The sequence below is a fragment of the Nanorana parkeri genome, unplaced genomic scaffold (assembly GCF_000935625.1).
Source record: "Nanorana parkeri isolate BGI_ZX_2015 unplaced genomic scaffold, ASM93562v1 scaffold992, whole genome shotgun sequence".
Lineage (NCBI taxonomy): Eukaryota > Metazoa > Chordata > Amphibia > Anura > Dicroglossidae > Nanorana > Nanorana parkeri.
The window spans coordinates 399450-415723 of NW_017307260.1; the positions used below are offsets into that span (position 1 = coordinate 399450).

The 16274-nt window shown below is 46.4% G+C and overlaps 1 protein-coding gene across 1 annotated transcript; it reads right to left on the reverse strand.

The window, feature by feature from the left end:
* Positions 1-1773: 1773 nt before the first annotated feature.
* Positions 1774-15732, reverse strand: ZFP64 (ZFP64 zinc finger protein). Its single transcript, XM_018566959.1, has 6 exons — positions 15624-15732; positions 11049-11282; positions 10279-10440; positions 10120-10182; positions 8383-8634; positions 1774-3142 (listed from the first exon to the last, which is right to left on the reverse strand). The coding sequence occupies exons 1-6, from the start codon at positions 15664-15666 to the stop codon at positions 1914-1916; spliced, it is 1983 nt and encodes a 660-aa protein (XP_018422461.1). The 5' UTR covers positions 15667-15732; the 3' UTR covers positions 1774-1913.
* Positions 15733-16274: the final 542 nt, after the last annotated feature.

A 16274-nucleotide genomic window follows, 5' to 3' on the forward strand; every position in this document is an offset into this window, starting at 1 on the left:
GCGACAAAAGAGACTTGAAAAACATATCAGTCAGTAACTTAGCAGCAGTGACAAGCACCTGGCAATGTTTTGATTTTTGTAGGTTTATTAGTACCCCGAATATTGGTGGCAGTAGAAACTGTTGCTGGGATTCCAGGCACGATGCAACCAATAAAATCTTTACACTGAAACATAAGATACATTAGTAGCCTGTAGTTTGGTCTTTTGCTCCCTCTGCCTGCAGCAGCTAGAACTGCTTACGGTTCCAGCGTAAAATACTGCAAATGGGAATATTCTGGGCTGCTTATAACAACATGACTGATCATTTATCTTACACTTTGTATTGGACTTTGTATTGAAGAATTGGACCAGATATTTGTACACCAATCAGTAGCAAACAGTACGTAGCTGCTAGGGGAGGAGTGACAGCAAATATTGTAGACCAGTGTCTCAACCTTTTTGTCTGGTATGGATTTTAAAACACAAATGAATGGGTTTCCACCTTCGAATCAGGAGCCCCATTCACATCAGAAGCTTGCCTGTCACATCAGAGTCCCTCTTTATATCAGAAGCTCCATTTGCAGCAGGAGTCCCCCTTTCACATCACAAGCCCCCTCTTCACATGAGAAGCCACCCTTCCATATCCGAAGCTCCCATCACACTAGTAGCCCCTTCACATCAGAGTTCCCTCTTCACATCACAAGCCTCCCCTTCACATTAGGAGCCTTCTTCACATTAGAAGCCCCCCTTCCAGATTCAAGGCCCCCACCCCCTTATTACACTATTAGCCCCTTCACATCAGAGTCCACCCATCACAAAACAAGCCTCCTCTTCACATAAGAGCCCCCACATCAGCATCTACCTTCACACCAGAGGCCTGCATGCACTTTGGAAAAGCATGACACTGTGCACCCCTAAGGTGGGCAGGAGGCATCCCAGAGTACTACTCCACTCCACTATAGAGTGTCACTTAATTGACAGTTCTGAGTCTGCTGGGCTCAGAACATTACATCCAAGATGGGGGCCAGCCAACAGTAGTCTTGGGGCTTATGGATGTCTACACAAGGGATGTTTGTTACAGGTAAATAAACATGACGAAAAGATGTTAAATGCACCTGTAATTTCATAAGGATGTCTTTGTTCAAATGAATTGTTACAGGGTCTTTTTAAAGTTCAAAGATCAGCTTTGGGTGGACTGACCTTTAAAACATGAAACAAAAACTGCTTGGTTAATGCAGAATTAAATACTGGAGGACCACAGTACAAAAAAACGTTGTCTTTGACAACTAAAAACAAAAAAAGGGTATGTATGTACAAAGCACATGCCCATAGGGAAAGAAAACTGTAAATAAAAAACACATTTGCATAATGAATTCCTGGACACCCTTTACATTGGTGCACAGCACTGCAGTGATCCACCAAATCCGCAAAAATGTCTGCTTACACTGGATGTGCATGGCAAATGGTCATTAGTTGCAGAAGGTCCGTCATCTCTAGCAGGAACATGACACATTTTTCTGGCCCGTCACCACACCTGCAGACAGACATCATGGGAGCCAAAGCCTAAATAATAGTGTTTATCTGTATTTTATTTCTTTTTCTCCAAGAATCATTCTACAATAAAATAAAATTCATGTAAACATTACAAAACAAACTCTGTACTCCATTTGTATCATTTCATTTCCATTTATGCACTAAACCCTTCAGCCTAATTAACTTATTTCAGTTGGGTGGCAGAGTAACAGTCATCCATTGCCAAGTGTAAACGTAGGTACCTCTTGCAGCATTGTACCACATACGAGTACTGTACCTTCCTCTCAATGTCTCTTTCACAGGATTTTTTGGACAGGTTTCACATATAAAGACCAGTTTCCTGAACAACACTGTTGCAAATAGAAAATAAAAAGTGGCAAAGATCAGGAGCATAGCACAGGTCAGTCTGGTATGGAGTCTGCTGGGCACAGCAGCTCAGAGCTGGCATCGCCTTCTTCAATAGTGTAAGTTTGTTTTGGGGAATCAGCTTTGGGTGATGTGCCATAAATAGGGGAAGACACACCAGGGTTGTCTCCACCCTCACTGTCCACAATTACCACGGTCGTCTCCTCTTGGATTAAGGCATTGAGGCCATCAAGGTCAGAACAGCTCATTCCAGACTCCGAGATAAAGGTTGGGTTCTCTGAGGATTCTGGGTCACTTTCTTCACCATTTTCTATAAGCACCTCCTGTATGGAGTCCTCACTATCTTGTCCTGGAGAACCTGGGACAACTGTCTCACATACAATGACCTGTGACCCTAGAGACTGAGGTGAGGCCATTAAATTGACATGACTTAACATATGGAGCTGGTCGGTGGCTATTGCCTCTGGTCCATTTCTTTCTTCACTAGAGGAGTCTGCATTCGTCAAGGAAGCCCCAGAAAGTTCTTCCTCATCACCTACTTTCATCTTTCCTACAATAAATGCTGTGACAGCGTCGTCTTTGTCAGATTTGTCAACATCACTTTGCCGAGACTGATCGACGGAAAGCTGTAACATGGATAATTCTTGAGATTTTTGAAGCATGATCTCGTTGTGCTGTCTCTTATGACTCCGTAAGGAGTCCTCCCTAACAAATGAGGCCTCACAGAGGTCACACCTGAAAGTCTTCTTTGCTTCCACTTTGTTACTTTTCCGGGAGCCATACTGCCTCGGAAAGTTCCCTTCCGTTTTCTGAGCGTCGAACTTGCAGTTCACATCATCGCCATGAACTTTCTTAATATGCGTGGTCAGGTTGCTGCGCTGTTTAGTGTCAAATTGGCAGAGGTGGCATTTGAATGGTCGGTCCTGGGAGTGAATCCGCTCGTGGACTTTGAGCGCCGCCCTGTTGGCGCAGGAGTAGTTGCACTCTAAACACTTCACCGGTAACTCCGGCAGATGGGTGCGCAAGTGTTGACGCAGGTCTCCCTTGCTGCTGCACTGAAAGTTGCACTGCGTGCATTTGAACGTGCATTCTGCATTGTGTTTCATTCTTATGTGGGACTTTAAATTCCCCTTCATGGCACAGAAGAAGTCGCAGAACTCGCAGCGGTAGGGCTTCTCCCCTGTATGAACGCGCATGTGTCTTCTCAAGTCAGAGTTGATTTTGAACTTGGAGCTGCACAGCATGCACTGGAAGGGGGCATCACCTGGAATACAAGAAGCTCTGTCAGAAGGATTGAACAGCCAAGCACGCATGAAAAATGCACATAAGCAGCAAAGTGACATAGACCTAGGAGTTTCATCTCTCCTTACTTTGATTGGTATGCACAATGCAAATGACCTTGGCATGCAAGGGTGACTTCACTCAGCCTTTCCATGAGATTCTGAAAAGGATGGTGATGCCAAATCCCACAAGGAAGCTCTCCAGAAGAGTGTAGTAGCACATTTGCGCAGGATTTGGGATGCTCAGCTTTCCCAGGATCTCTCTAGAAGGCTCAGTGATGTCACGCTTGCTTAGGGAAAGGCCAGAATTTATGTCCCTTTTTATCCAAATGTTTAATTGTTTTTTCCAGATTTTTCTTTCTTATTACTCTAGGAGTCGCTGTTGGGTAGATTTTACCTTGATTCCTGTAACATGTCACCAGGAAAGGAAGCGGGGACAGTCTTCCCCAACTGAGAAACAACAGCAATATATATATATATATATATACTGAGTGGCCAGATTATTATGACCACCCCATCAGTACTTAGTTGGGCCGCCTCGTGACTCCACGAGATGATGAAAGGTGATGCGAGGAATCTGACACGGCACTGTTGCCCTTCTGTTGTCTTGTACCAGTCATGCCCCTCCCCCGTTCTGCCCTAACATTGACTAGTCGCTGACGGCCACAATTCGCGCGTTCAGACCCAGATTTTCGGCTGACAGTCCGGTCTTTAACCTCTTGCCGTCCGCCCGTAGTAAAAAAACGGACGGACGGCACTGCAGCATCTGCGGGTTGCCGTCTCCAGACGGCAATTTTTTTCTGCTCGCGGGCACGCACGGGCAGAAAAGACCCGATCTGGCCACTCAGTGTGTATATATATATATATATGTATATCTCTCTGATAGGTTCTAACTGCACTCTACTATTGTTGTCTCTCAACTTTGAGGAGATACCAACTTATTTCCTGTCCAGGCAACCACAGGAAGTGAGGGGATATTACAGGGACACATAAGGCAATACTGCTTGAAAAAAAGATTTCTTACTCCAACCAGAATAAAAATAAAGTTACAGGTGGTATATTATCTTATTTAGTTCATTTCGCCATGGTTTAATATACTTATGTCTGTGTCGCTGCCATAGCATGCATCTTCTTTAGTCCACCATCATGTTAGCATTGCCTGGGCTCAGCACAATCTTGTCCCAGTGCGATGCTGCTCATCTGTATTTACCAAGATAGTACCCACCCATCTCTGTCGCATCCTTCGTTAGTTTGCTTTTAGCGTGTATATTATCACCACACTAAACTGTGGTGCAGGAAGTATCAGTTTCCAGGCTACAAGAAGTCCCCCCAACAATGCCATTATCTGAGAGGTGGCGAGTCTTGTTCTGAATACTGTGTGTTTATTAATAGAGAACTAAAGCCAAACCTTTTTTTTGTTTCAAAGAAGCACATTTATTAATTTATTAATGTCCTCCTTTGACCCAAAGTCAGCATCTAGTGGTCTACTGCCCACTATTTCCTGACGGCGCAGAGCTGCGCTGCAGCTGGGAATGATCCTGCCAATATTGTCGGGATCCACCATGCTGCCTGCTTTGACTGCTGGCTCTGCCTCTCTAGAGCCAGAGCCAGCTGTGCCCGCCCCCTCCCTTGTCTGTCCCTCCAATGTGCGCTGGAGCAACAGAGAGAGGGGGGAATCCCTGTCACTACTCTGCATGGAGAAGCTGTGAGCTGAGCAATCAGCAGTTTTCGATCTATAGAGCTGGCAAGTGACACTACAGCATCACAGACCGGCTCTAAGTATTGGGATGAGTACATTTTACTCTCCCAATACTTCTCCTTTAAAGCTGAAATCCAACCAAACAGTTAAATACATAAATTAAATGCCTATTTGGGAGCTGTTCTACCTGCCAAAGTATTTATATTTCTGTCCATCCAGTTCTGAGATTAGCATAGCCCCACTCTGGTTTCTCTGCTGCACTTAAGTAATGCTGACATGTTTCCTCTCCGTCCCCAACTGCGACTGGACAGCGAAAGGAGAAGCAGCAGACTGATGAGGTCATCTCCCTGTCACTCTCTCTCCCTATTATCATGCTCCTTGTTAGCACCTGAGCACTGAAGCACAGTGGATTGGCTCCTTGTGCAGCTTCTCCGTCCCTCTAGTCTGAGCTCTGCTGTACAGGGAAGAGGCTGATACCAGTCAAATTCAGGTACTTATATAATAATAGCATTTAAACAATACACTTCTTGGCGTATTAATGAACACAGAGCTGCATTGATTTGTGTCTTTTCTATATGCCTGGAGTTCGGCTTTATATTATAAAGACACATAGGGAAGAGTTTATGTAAACGAGCTGATCATAGCACATATACACCGACAGCAATCGTCAGAAGCGAAATCTTCCCGGCCGATTCCTCATCATCCGCTGAATAAACTTTTAACCTCTCGGCACATTGCGCTGCCACAGAACTGATGTGTGCTTTCAAAGTGCACTTTGTTCTCTGTACATTAAAAGTGTTTTTTAATTAAAATATCAGTGGGAGACCAATTTGTAGCAAAAACTGTTTTTGCTCCAAATTTATTCTCCTCATAAAGAATTTTTCAGGCTTTGTAAACAACCCGAGCAATATTTGGGGCGTTCAGCTAAATTTCACACTTAATCGCGCTAAAAGCTTTATTATGCAGATCAAAAAGCACATTACTATGCATTTAGATTATTATCCCCCTCAGATCCGGAGCCCGATATCAATATATGTTTTAAGACTTTTTATTCTTTGTTTTCCTAAACAGAAAAAGAAGCCGGATTTGTATTTTCTGCAGTCTGAAGTGATTTAACTCTTTTCTGCTTGAATATGCGAGTCAGACTAGGAGCTAATGTGACCTCTCCTCCATGACGCTAGAATATCAGAACTGCCTTTGTCTGTCTAATACATAAAAATACTCTTTTGGACAAATAAAAAAAAAAGACAACTAGCACTTAAAGTGATATTAAAGCCAAATTAGTTTTTTTCATTTCTCCTTTAAGGAGACCCTCCTTTGCTGGAGGCTGTTTTCTAGTGTGTCCCCGCCATGCTCTCAAACCCACCCCCCCCCGCGCCCTGCACAGGTGTCACCATCGTTCTAATCCATAGACACACACAGCCCTGTGGCAGGCCACGCCCCTTCCTTCTTTGATTGAAGCCTATGGCTCCTCTGCCATCAACATCCTCCCACCGCAACTCAGAAGTGCGAGGTATGGAGGATTGCTTCGAGACCGGCGGCGGGGACGAGCGTAGCTGACAGGTAAGTGTGGGGGAGACTGGGGTAAAAAAAAAAAAGGTCCTGGGCTGTTTTTACCCTAATGCAGAGAATGCATTAAGGTAAAAAACACCCAGACCTTAATACTACTTTAATATGTTTGCAGAGCCAGATTTATATTGTCTGCCCCCCAGACCCCTTGTCCTGTGCCACCCCCTCCTAGCCACAGTCTCACACACAAGATCAGCATCAGAACCACACAAGGTACATTGAGGCTAAAGGTGGCCAGACACACTCCGTATCAGTATACCTGAAGCACAAACAGTTCCCCCTTTCTGAGAGCAGTTTGGTTCTAGATATAGAAATCCATTACTCTGTTCCATTAACAAGATGCATGCACTATTCTGGGACAGCATTAAAGTTGAACTCCAAAATTGCTATGAAGTTGGCAGAGAGTTACATGGCCAAACTCAAGGAAGGAAAAGTTAGGAGGAGCAGTCCAATAGTACAGCGTTCTCCCGGGAAGGGGGGGAGGAAAGGGCGCTGGGCAGCGTGGGGGAAATAAGTATTGATTGGCGTGCTGCTTCCTGTTAGTGCGGAGCGTGGTGTCCGACTAGTGTAGCAGAAGAAACAAAAATGGGAGGGGAAGCGCCGCAGCCGAGCAAAAACCTTTGACAGGGTGGATGTCCACTTTGTGGAAAACTCACATGGGTTGGTATTGTTTTGGAATGCTGGCGTGTTGATTGATGAGGGGGGTAAATAAACGCTGATACAGGTGAGTGAGAGTAGAAAATTAAATCACGTGTCTGATATGTAGAAACTCACCAAGAGGTAAATGAAGATGCGACATCAACGACAGGCGTACAGGTGGGAAGATCTTGAGATGTTGAGACATTGGTCGCAGTATTCGTGGTGATGCGGCTGTCCGTGATGGCAGGCTAGTAAGCTCCAAGAGGTTAATGGTGATGCGATGGCGTGGATGGGAGTGGAGGCAGGATGATGGTGAGATGCTGATAACACCAACATCCAACACGAGAAGACCTTCAAGGTCTTCATCAACCCGCCCATTTGTCACACCAGCATTATTAACCCATCAGAGTTTTCCACAAAGTGAACGTCCACCCTGTCATAGGTTTTTGCTTGGCCGTGGCGCTTCCCCTCCCATTTTTGTTTGTTCTGCCAAACTCAAGGAACAATGTTCAGACGAAGCCCCTAAATGTCATGTCATTCAGCCCCTGTAAATGTGATCATGTGACCAAATGCCTTCGTAAGAGCCATAAACGTTGAAGTATTGCTGAGGAATGAGCGTAATAGATGTAGATGATGTCCATGTTTTTCTTCTAATAGAAGAATGAATAGCAGAGGTGGGCAACCTCAGCACTCCAGCTGTTGTGGAACTACAAGTCCCATGAGGCATTGCAAAACCTTGACAGGCACAGGCATAACTCCCAGAGGCAGAGGCAAGATGGGATTTGGAAATCACCATTAGCTGTGGTGCCGAGGGTCCCTACTGTTGGCGTAGTGGGTTTTTCCTGTGTACATTGATGCAGTTTGCCATACAACAGCTCTAAGAGTTTAGGATGAGGAAGAGTGTGGTGTAAAAGGCAAAAATACTTCAGAGCTTCTCAGACACAAGAAACTCTTCCACAACCTTATCCTTACTTTACACCCTGGCCTCTGGCTGCTTCCTGTAGGTGCCATTGATGTCACTGGACCTCCCCATGGGATCCTGGGGAAGTGGATAATCCCACATTTCACACTCTTGCACTGTGCATGGTCTCTTTTTTTACCCAGCAATATAGCTTTAGGATCCCCAGCTTTCCCAGCATCCCGCAGTGAGGCCACAGACATCATCCTCACCTTGGCAAGCGAGTAGGAAGCCGCAATGTAAGGGGAGTATTATTGTTCAGTTTTCCCCTGATTTTTGTTTTGTTATTGCTTTACGTTGGTGTTCTTTTGTGGGGGATTGGGGCTGCGAGTTCCACTATAAAGGAAGGATCAGCTCACCTGTATGTGAACGTAGATGAACGGTCAGCTGACTGGAGTTCCGACTGGCATATGGGCAGATCTGGCATTTGAAGGGGCGCTCATCTGTGTGAATGCGCATGTGTTTGCAGAGGCTGCTGCTGTCCGCCGCGCTGTAGTCACATTCTTTACACTTGTACGGCTTTTCTCCCGTGTGCGAGCGGATGTGCGTCTTTAACTTGTCCTTCCGGCTGAAACATTTTCCGCATGTGTCGCACCTGTGTGGCTTATCACCTAAGAGGGAAGATTGAAGCATCAGAGAGAAAAGAACCATATATTTTTTTTAATCATATCTGCACAAGTTACACATTGGAAGGGGAAACCTTACTGAGCAACACAGACAGTTCTTCCTTCAAACACATTGTAAATGAACCTGCTGGTAACCAGTGAGATGGAACTTTTAAGCATATCTGTAGGCAGACACACGCTGTATATTTACAGCTTTCACACACCTCTTACACAACTTGTCTTAAGGTGCCCATACACCTTGCGATTATCGTACGCTAATCGCTGGGAAATCCCGCGATCGTACGATAATCGCAAGGTGTATGGAAGGCGTGCCATCTCTGCTACTGTAAGGTCGCACGACTTTTGTCTTACAAGTATGTTCGAAAACCGTACGATTGTCGGCGGGTTTGTGGCATGCTCGTAAGACAAATGCCGAATGGGCCGGTGTGCGCAAGCGCACACTGCCCGTTCAGCATTGCAGTCATGGGAAGATGATCGCAAGTACGATCTGCCTGTCCAAGATGGGCAGATCGTACGTTTTTTTAAATTACCTTACAACCATCGCAAGACAAAAGTCTTGTGATGGTTGTAAGGCCTATGGCCAGCTTTATAGAGCATCCCATACTGATTGCAGTCATTCATTAGCCCTGTGGTTCTCATCCTGTGTAACCTCAATGACCGAGGACAAATGTGGGTCCTAAGTCATGACCCAAGTCGCTCTGCCATGGAACGCACGCCATTGCAGTACCATGCATTCAGGTGCGGGCAATCAAACTGTGGGTGGGAGGTGCGTTTCAAATACATGGCAAGGCAACACACCTCCCAGAACACGTGGTAGGTCCATCCAGTCTCCCTACCTTACAAGAACTGGAGTGGATCCTCAGCCTGGGGTCCAGTTTGGGCTACTGTGATGGAGCTCCATCCATATGTGCATTGCTTGTACAGCTCCCTTGTGCACTCTGTAGAGGTGTCGGGAACCAGAATGGGACACCACTGCGGTCCAGGCACCTCTACAGGACATGCGAGGGAGCTGTAAGCAATGCATGTATGGATGGAGCTCTGTCGTGGCCATAGCCCCAGCCCATCTCAAGCTGACACTCTGCATTTTTTGAATGGCTGCTCGGTGTGAGAACTGACATTGCTGCGCTTGGGGGAGGCTGAGGAGCCTCTCACCTAGAAAAGTAGAAGGCATGTGGCGACCCACTGAACACGGGGTCGCGACTCACTTTTGGGTCACGACCCACCAGTTGAGAACCAAGGCATTAGCCATTCAGTCAGGAAATGGCCAAAATGGTTTCTGGACAATCTCTATGTTTTTGTTTTTTTAACTGCACCTTTCATATGCATCTCAATTAAGATATGACTAAAAATTGTACTAAATATATTTGCATCTTTATCATATAGGAAGAATAGATCATATTATTCATATAAGTACATGGGATGTCAGTGGTTTGGTTATTGGTTGTGTACTGATGAAGATACAAGTCTTACCTGTGTGGGTCCTCATGTGGCGTTCCATGTCTTTCATGCCATAAGCAGTCTTGAACTGACATCCTATACACAAAAAATGATGATCTTAGTACACACTCACTGAACACAATTCACTACCAATTCATACAAGCTAACCAGGGTTGTTGAACTTCCACTTACCTGGATAGGTGCAGCTCTGCTTCTTCTGGGGAGAGGCCGCAGATATTTTTTTGGATCGACTTTTGGTAGTGATAGTGACCCCACCGATAGGCGGTGCCACTGAGCTGTCACTAGGCAGAAAGGTTTGATATCCGTGTTCAAAGACGAATTCCGGAGCAGAGACTGGACATAAGTAAAAAGTGCCATAAGTCATCTAGAGAATGTTAAAGTAAAATCATCACAAGCCTGGACCAAATAAAAGAAGATCTATTACATAGTTGTCCCGACAATAAGAAGTAAGGGGAACATTTTCCATGGGGACACCTTTCCTGGGGACAGCTCTAACATTTGGGATTTCTCCACAATTGCTTTTCTGTAACAATGGCCAGCAGTACAACTAATGAGGAGTCACAGATAGCAATAAAAACCTCATTTTTGTCTACTGTCTTCAGTCCACGGACACTTAACTAGCACAGGGCAAGGATCCCTCAGCTGTGTGACAGAAGCCACAGAGAGGTGGTGAACCTTCCATGTGGATACACTTTGTACACCCAGTCAGAATGGGATCTCCCATTTCTTGGACATTCTCTGTAATGTTGATGAAGGGTTGGAGCTCAATTGTTGTCACTCATTGAACATGAATTACATCATCTCTGTGTTGGATAGGATGCCCAATGACACTGGAGGAGCCCAGGTTTCAGAATGCATTGTATAATATTGGGCAGAGGTCACAGAGGCAAATGACTTGTCTGGCCTTGTACCTGATTGCTCAGAAATGAAGTGACATATACCTGTGATGGTCTGAGTCTCAGAAGTGATGGTGCGAGCAACAGGCTGCGATGGTGTCACCGATTCTCCAGACACAAACTGGACAGTAGTTGTAGCTCCGGTGGCAGCATTGGTGAGCTGGCAGCCACTCTGCTTGTGGGCCACAAAAGCATCCAAATTATTGAACTGAGTTTTGCAGAGGCCGCAGATGTGGATGTCCGCCGTGATTTCCACCAGGACTGTAGCAGTGCCTGAAACTGACAGAGCAGGGAGAGAGCAGTCATATATAGTGGAATGTTTCTATACACATCCAGAGAAAGTCAGTGTAGAGGACACGTATTCCACTCAGCCTATATGCATGCACCATAGAGAATAATGGACACCAATACTTAGCTTGCCACTAGTGCTCTGGTCACCCATTAGTCTTTATGGTTGGGCCCCCAACATGTACACTGAGGGGAACAGGTATGGGCCCTGAACATGTACACTGAGGGGGAACAGGTATGGGCCCTGAACATGTACACTGAGGGGAACAGGTATGGGCCCTGAACATGTACACTGAGGGGAACTGGTATGGGCCCTGAACATGTACACCGAGGGGAACAGGTATGGGCCCTGAACATGTACACTGAGGGGAACTGGTATGGGCCCTGAACATGTACACTGAGGGGAACAGGTATGGGCCCTGAACATTTACACTGAGGTGAACTGGTATGGGTGTACACTGAGGGGGACAGGTATGGGCCCTGAACATGTACACTGAGGGGAACAGGTATGGGCCCTGAACATTTACACTGAGGTGAACTGGTATGGGTGTACACTGAGGGGGACAGGTATGGGCCCTGAACATGTACACTGAGGGGAACAGGTATGGGCCCTGAACATGTACACTGAGGGGAACAGGTATGGGCCCTGAACATGTACACTGAGGGGAACAGGTATGGGCCCTGAACATGTACACTGAGGGGAACTGGTATGGGCCCTGAACATGTACACTGAGGGGAAACAGGGACAAGGCAGAACAAGAAAATGCTAGCTGATTATAGTGATAAGTGAGAACCTTTCAGATCTGACCTATAAATACAACACATGTAACTTTGTTTATATAAATAACCGTTAATATAATTTGTTTATAGAAACAGATGAGTTACAAGTATAAGTTACATTATGTGTGCTTAGAAATGTTACAGGTATCCATGTTGGCAGTGTAGTAGTCTTGAAATTATCAATTAGCAGACATATTTTTGGCCACTTACAGATCTGATACAATTTACAAATAATGAGGGGAATGTATCAAAACTGGAGCAGACACAATCTGGAGCAGCTGTGCATGGCAACCAATCAACTTCTCTCTTTCATTTTCAAATCTTACCTGAACAAACTGAAGAGAGAAGCTGATTGGTTGCCCCGGGAACCTGCTCTAGACCTTGATAAATTCCCCCCAGTATGTTTTCAGCCCCAAAGGTTTAAAAAGAACTTGCTGTAAAAATCGAGGCTGAATTTCTCCACAGTGCCTGCAGACACAGAGGTCATTGAGGGCTCACTGTAATTTTATTTTACTGATTGTTAAAAATATGTAAATATTTAATGTCCCTGTTCCAGCCACAGTTACACATCAAAGCCAAACTCCAGCATACTAAAAAAAAAATCCTTAGCAGCTCTTTAATATCAAAGCAGCTCTGGCCCCAAAAATCACCTGTTGACACCCAGGGCAATTCAGGCCACTTCTTGTGAGCACATCAAGGAGCCACCCTGCACTCACAGGGGGAAGCCGCAGAGAGTAGCCTTGTGTCATTGCATGGTGATGTTCTGCGCAGCATTCAGGACCCTCTCAAGGCAGAAGGCAGAGAAAGGACCTGTGCACAGGGCCGGACTTACTCGCTATGCTGCCCCAAGGCCAGGTTCCACAATGCGCTCCCTACCCGCCAAACCCAATGCAGAATGGCAGGCTGCATACAAGTTATCTTGGCGACATCGCAGAGATCACTTGTACAAAACAAGCGGCGGCTTTCCCGCTGTACATTTAGCTCTGCTTGCCCAAAGCAGGGCTAAATGTAGAAAACAACTACCCACCTGGCGCCCGGAACTGCACGTTCCGGGCATCGGGAGATAGGAATTCCACACCCCTGCTGCCCCGGGGCGGGCCTTGACTGGCTTTGTGGGAAATCTGGCCCGGGATGTGGGGTTTGTACATGTTTCTCTCTACTGGTAAGGTTATTATTTTCGGATGGCATATAGGAGAGGCAGGCAGGAATACACACGGCTAAATTACTCTTCTCTCTGAGAACTATAGATCCTATATCCAAGAATCACTCCATGTACACACAGGATACAACAAATCAGCCGGGACACCTGTATTAGCCGCAGTTTGCGTATAATAGATTCAGCAGATTTCCTATTTGGCTCCTAAATTTTGGACATTTGTGTCCCACCATCCCAGACTCCCTGCTATCTGCCACTGAAAATGGAGATAAGCGCAATTATAGGAAGAGACATAACATTGCTGTAGCCTATTAAAGGCTGTGATTCCAGCCCCCTTCTGAAAATGCCTGTGGACCGGCCATTGGTGGATTGAAGACATTCTGTGTTACTGAGCTGCTGATGCAGTCAGAGGAATCAGAAGTCTGATCTGCATACTCGTTCCACGTCAGTGACTCAGAAAGCAGAGAAGAGAAGGCAGCTAGGCAACTAGTATTTCCAGAAGTAGGTCAGCTATGGCCGCCTGCACACCGCTCCCAGTATAGATCTGTGTCCACAGAACAATCGTCTGCACACCGCTCCCAGTATAGATCCACAGAGCAATAGCCTGCACACCGCTCCCAGTATAGATCCACAGAGCAATAGTCTGCACACCGCTCCCAGTATAGATCCACAGAGCAATAGTCTGCACACCGCTCCCAGTATAGATCTGTGTCCACAGAGCAATAGTCTGCACACCGCTCCCAGTATAGATCCACAGAGCAATAGCCTGCACACCGCTCCCAGTATAGATCCACAGAGCAATAGTCTGCACACCGCTCCCAGTATAGGTCTGTGTCCACAGAGCAATAGTCTGCACACCGCTCCCAGTATATGTGTCCTGAACCAGTGGTGGACACAGACCAGTACACTGGATCACCTATCTGCATCATACTAGAGGTTCTCCTATGTCTGTGTCCTGAGGACCAGCTATGGAAATCCGATATACAGCCAGCTGGTGACCACGTCTGTCCCGTGTGAAGAGGACCTGTCACTGCCATCTCACTGTATATGAGGAGTTCTGAGGTTCTCCCTCCATACTACAACGAGAGAAATACAAAGTGTATCTCGGGGGGAAAAGCTTTTATTTCAATATTGGATGGAGTAGGGTAGGGTTAGAGGTCTGTCAGGTTTTTTTTGCTGCCCCAATTGGTGTCCCCGTCACACTTTCTCTGTACTGGTGACCACTGTCATTAATAAAAGAAAGTGAGGGAAATCCAACATTATAGGGTTGTCCTCAGAAGTAGGGGTGAGGGGAAATCCTCCCGTGGGGGGGGGACACCTATTGAAGCAGAACTCTGGGTAACGTTTTACTAACCCTTACAGGGGGGCTACCCCTGACCTGCAGAGATATACTCACCTGATCCTCAGAGCCGGCTGTGCCAGTGCTCCCTCCTCCTCGCCTGTAGCGATGGTATGCCCCTCAGTGTCCTCACGTCCTATACACAGTGTATAGAATGTGATGGTTTACAGGACCTCAGACTGCTGCAGCGGAGGAAGAGAGAGGCACCGGTCTAAGAACAAGCCGGCTCCGAGGACCAGGTGAGAACCCAGACACAGATGAGCAGAGAACCCGTGCAGTGTGAGAGTAGACCCCCCCGAAGGGTTAATAATCACTTTCTCTGGAGTTCTGCTTTAACCTGCTATTTCCTGCTGAATTGGCTAAAATTTGGTCCTTTTTGGCACCACCCGGCTTGACAAACTTTGATGGGACAATTGAAGGAGCCGGGTGGAAGGATTGTTGGCTGAACAGTGACTGCAGCCAATCAGATGCAGTCACTGCTGAGGCATTCTAACAGTCATAGGTGCCAGGTGTCAGAATACAATATCCGGCAAGACAGATCCATCCATCCATGATAGGGGCAAGGCACTGGGAGCACTGATGGGGAAATTGAATCTTCAGGTGTATGGTCAGCTTAAAAAAAGAAATTCTCCCCCCTTATGGAGACCTCCTCTCACTTCCTGTTGCATCTCTAAGAAAGGAAGTTAGCAAAAAAAAAAACTGTCAGGGGTTTTAACCCTTTGCTGGAGTGTTGTCACCGGAGGAGTGTTTGTGGCAGAATCAGCAGGTGACATTTATAAAACGCCCCCCCCCAATGTAATCCCGATCTTCCCATAGACACAGATCTCCCCCCATACACCATACACGGATCGTACAGAAGAGGAAACATTTCCCCGGATTGTATACAAAATATCCATACACAGCGCTCAGCCCGCCGCAATGCACCCTGGGAGCCGGCCTCCGATACATTGTATCACTCGTACACGTTCCGTGGTTCCCCGCCTCTGCAGGTTTCGGGGTTCCCCATGTTCCCCCCGAACGGCCAGAACCCCGGAACCTGCACCGATCTTCTACTCACACTGTACAGCGGGCAATCCCTCGGCGGCCGCGCTGGGGTTCATGGCCAGAGTGGCCCCCAATCAGGGGCCAGGCACACCGCTGATGGCTCCTGCGGCTCGGCGGATGTCTGGAGAGACGGACTTCCGCTGCCTAGAGGGCGCACTATATGAGAGTGTTCGAGCTCAGCCTCCTGCCGGCGTGACACCGCACCATGCATATTGTATAACGGCCCGTCCGGTGACTGCATGTGATTCCCTATAATCCTGTACTATGTATACTTCATATAGATCACTGATCAGACCCTTCCCTATAATCCTGTACTATGTATACTTCATATAGATCACTGATCAGACCCTTCCCTATAATCCTGTACTATGTATACTTCATATAGATCACTGATCAGACCCTTCCCTATAATCCTGTATTACATTTGTTACATTTGTCTTATATTAGTTATATCCCAAAGACATGCTGGTACATGAGTACATTAGTTGGCTCCTGTCTAGAGCTGCAGCTAACGATTATTTTCAAAATCGATTAGTTAGCCGATTATTACGTTCGATTAATCGGTTAATCGGATAAACAATAAAATAAAGTTTAAAAAATGGCTCCAGTGATGGACTACTAGTTTATATTGAGGTTGTAGTCCATCACAGGAGCAAGTTTGGAG

What these genes read in the sequence shown, in the direction of transcription:
- ZFP64 (XM_018566959.1), bottom strand. Translation starts at nt 15,666, where the DNA reads ATGAACCCCAGCGCGGCCGCCGAGGGATTGCCCGCTGTACAGT. An exon ending in GGGATTGCCCGCTGTACAGT is followed by an intron (nt 11,283 to 15,623) that starts GTGAGTAGAAGA and finishes CTGCTCTGTCAG; the next exon opens with TTTCAGGCACTGCTACAGTC. An exon ending in TCATCTACGTTCACATACAG is followed by an intron (nt 3,143 to 8,382) that starts GTGAGCTGATCC and finishes CTTGTATTCCAG; the next exon opens with GTGATGCCCCCTTCCAGTGC.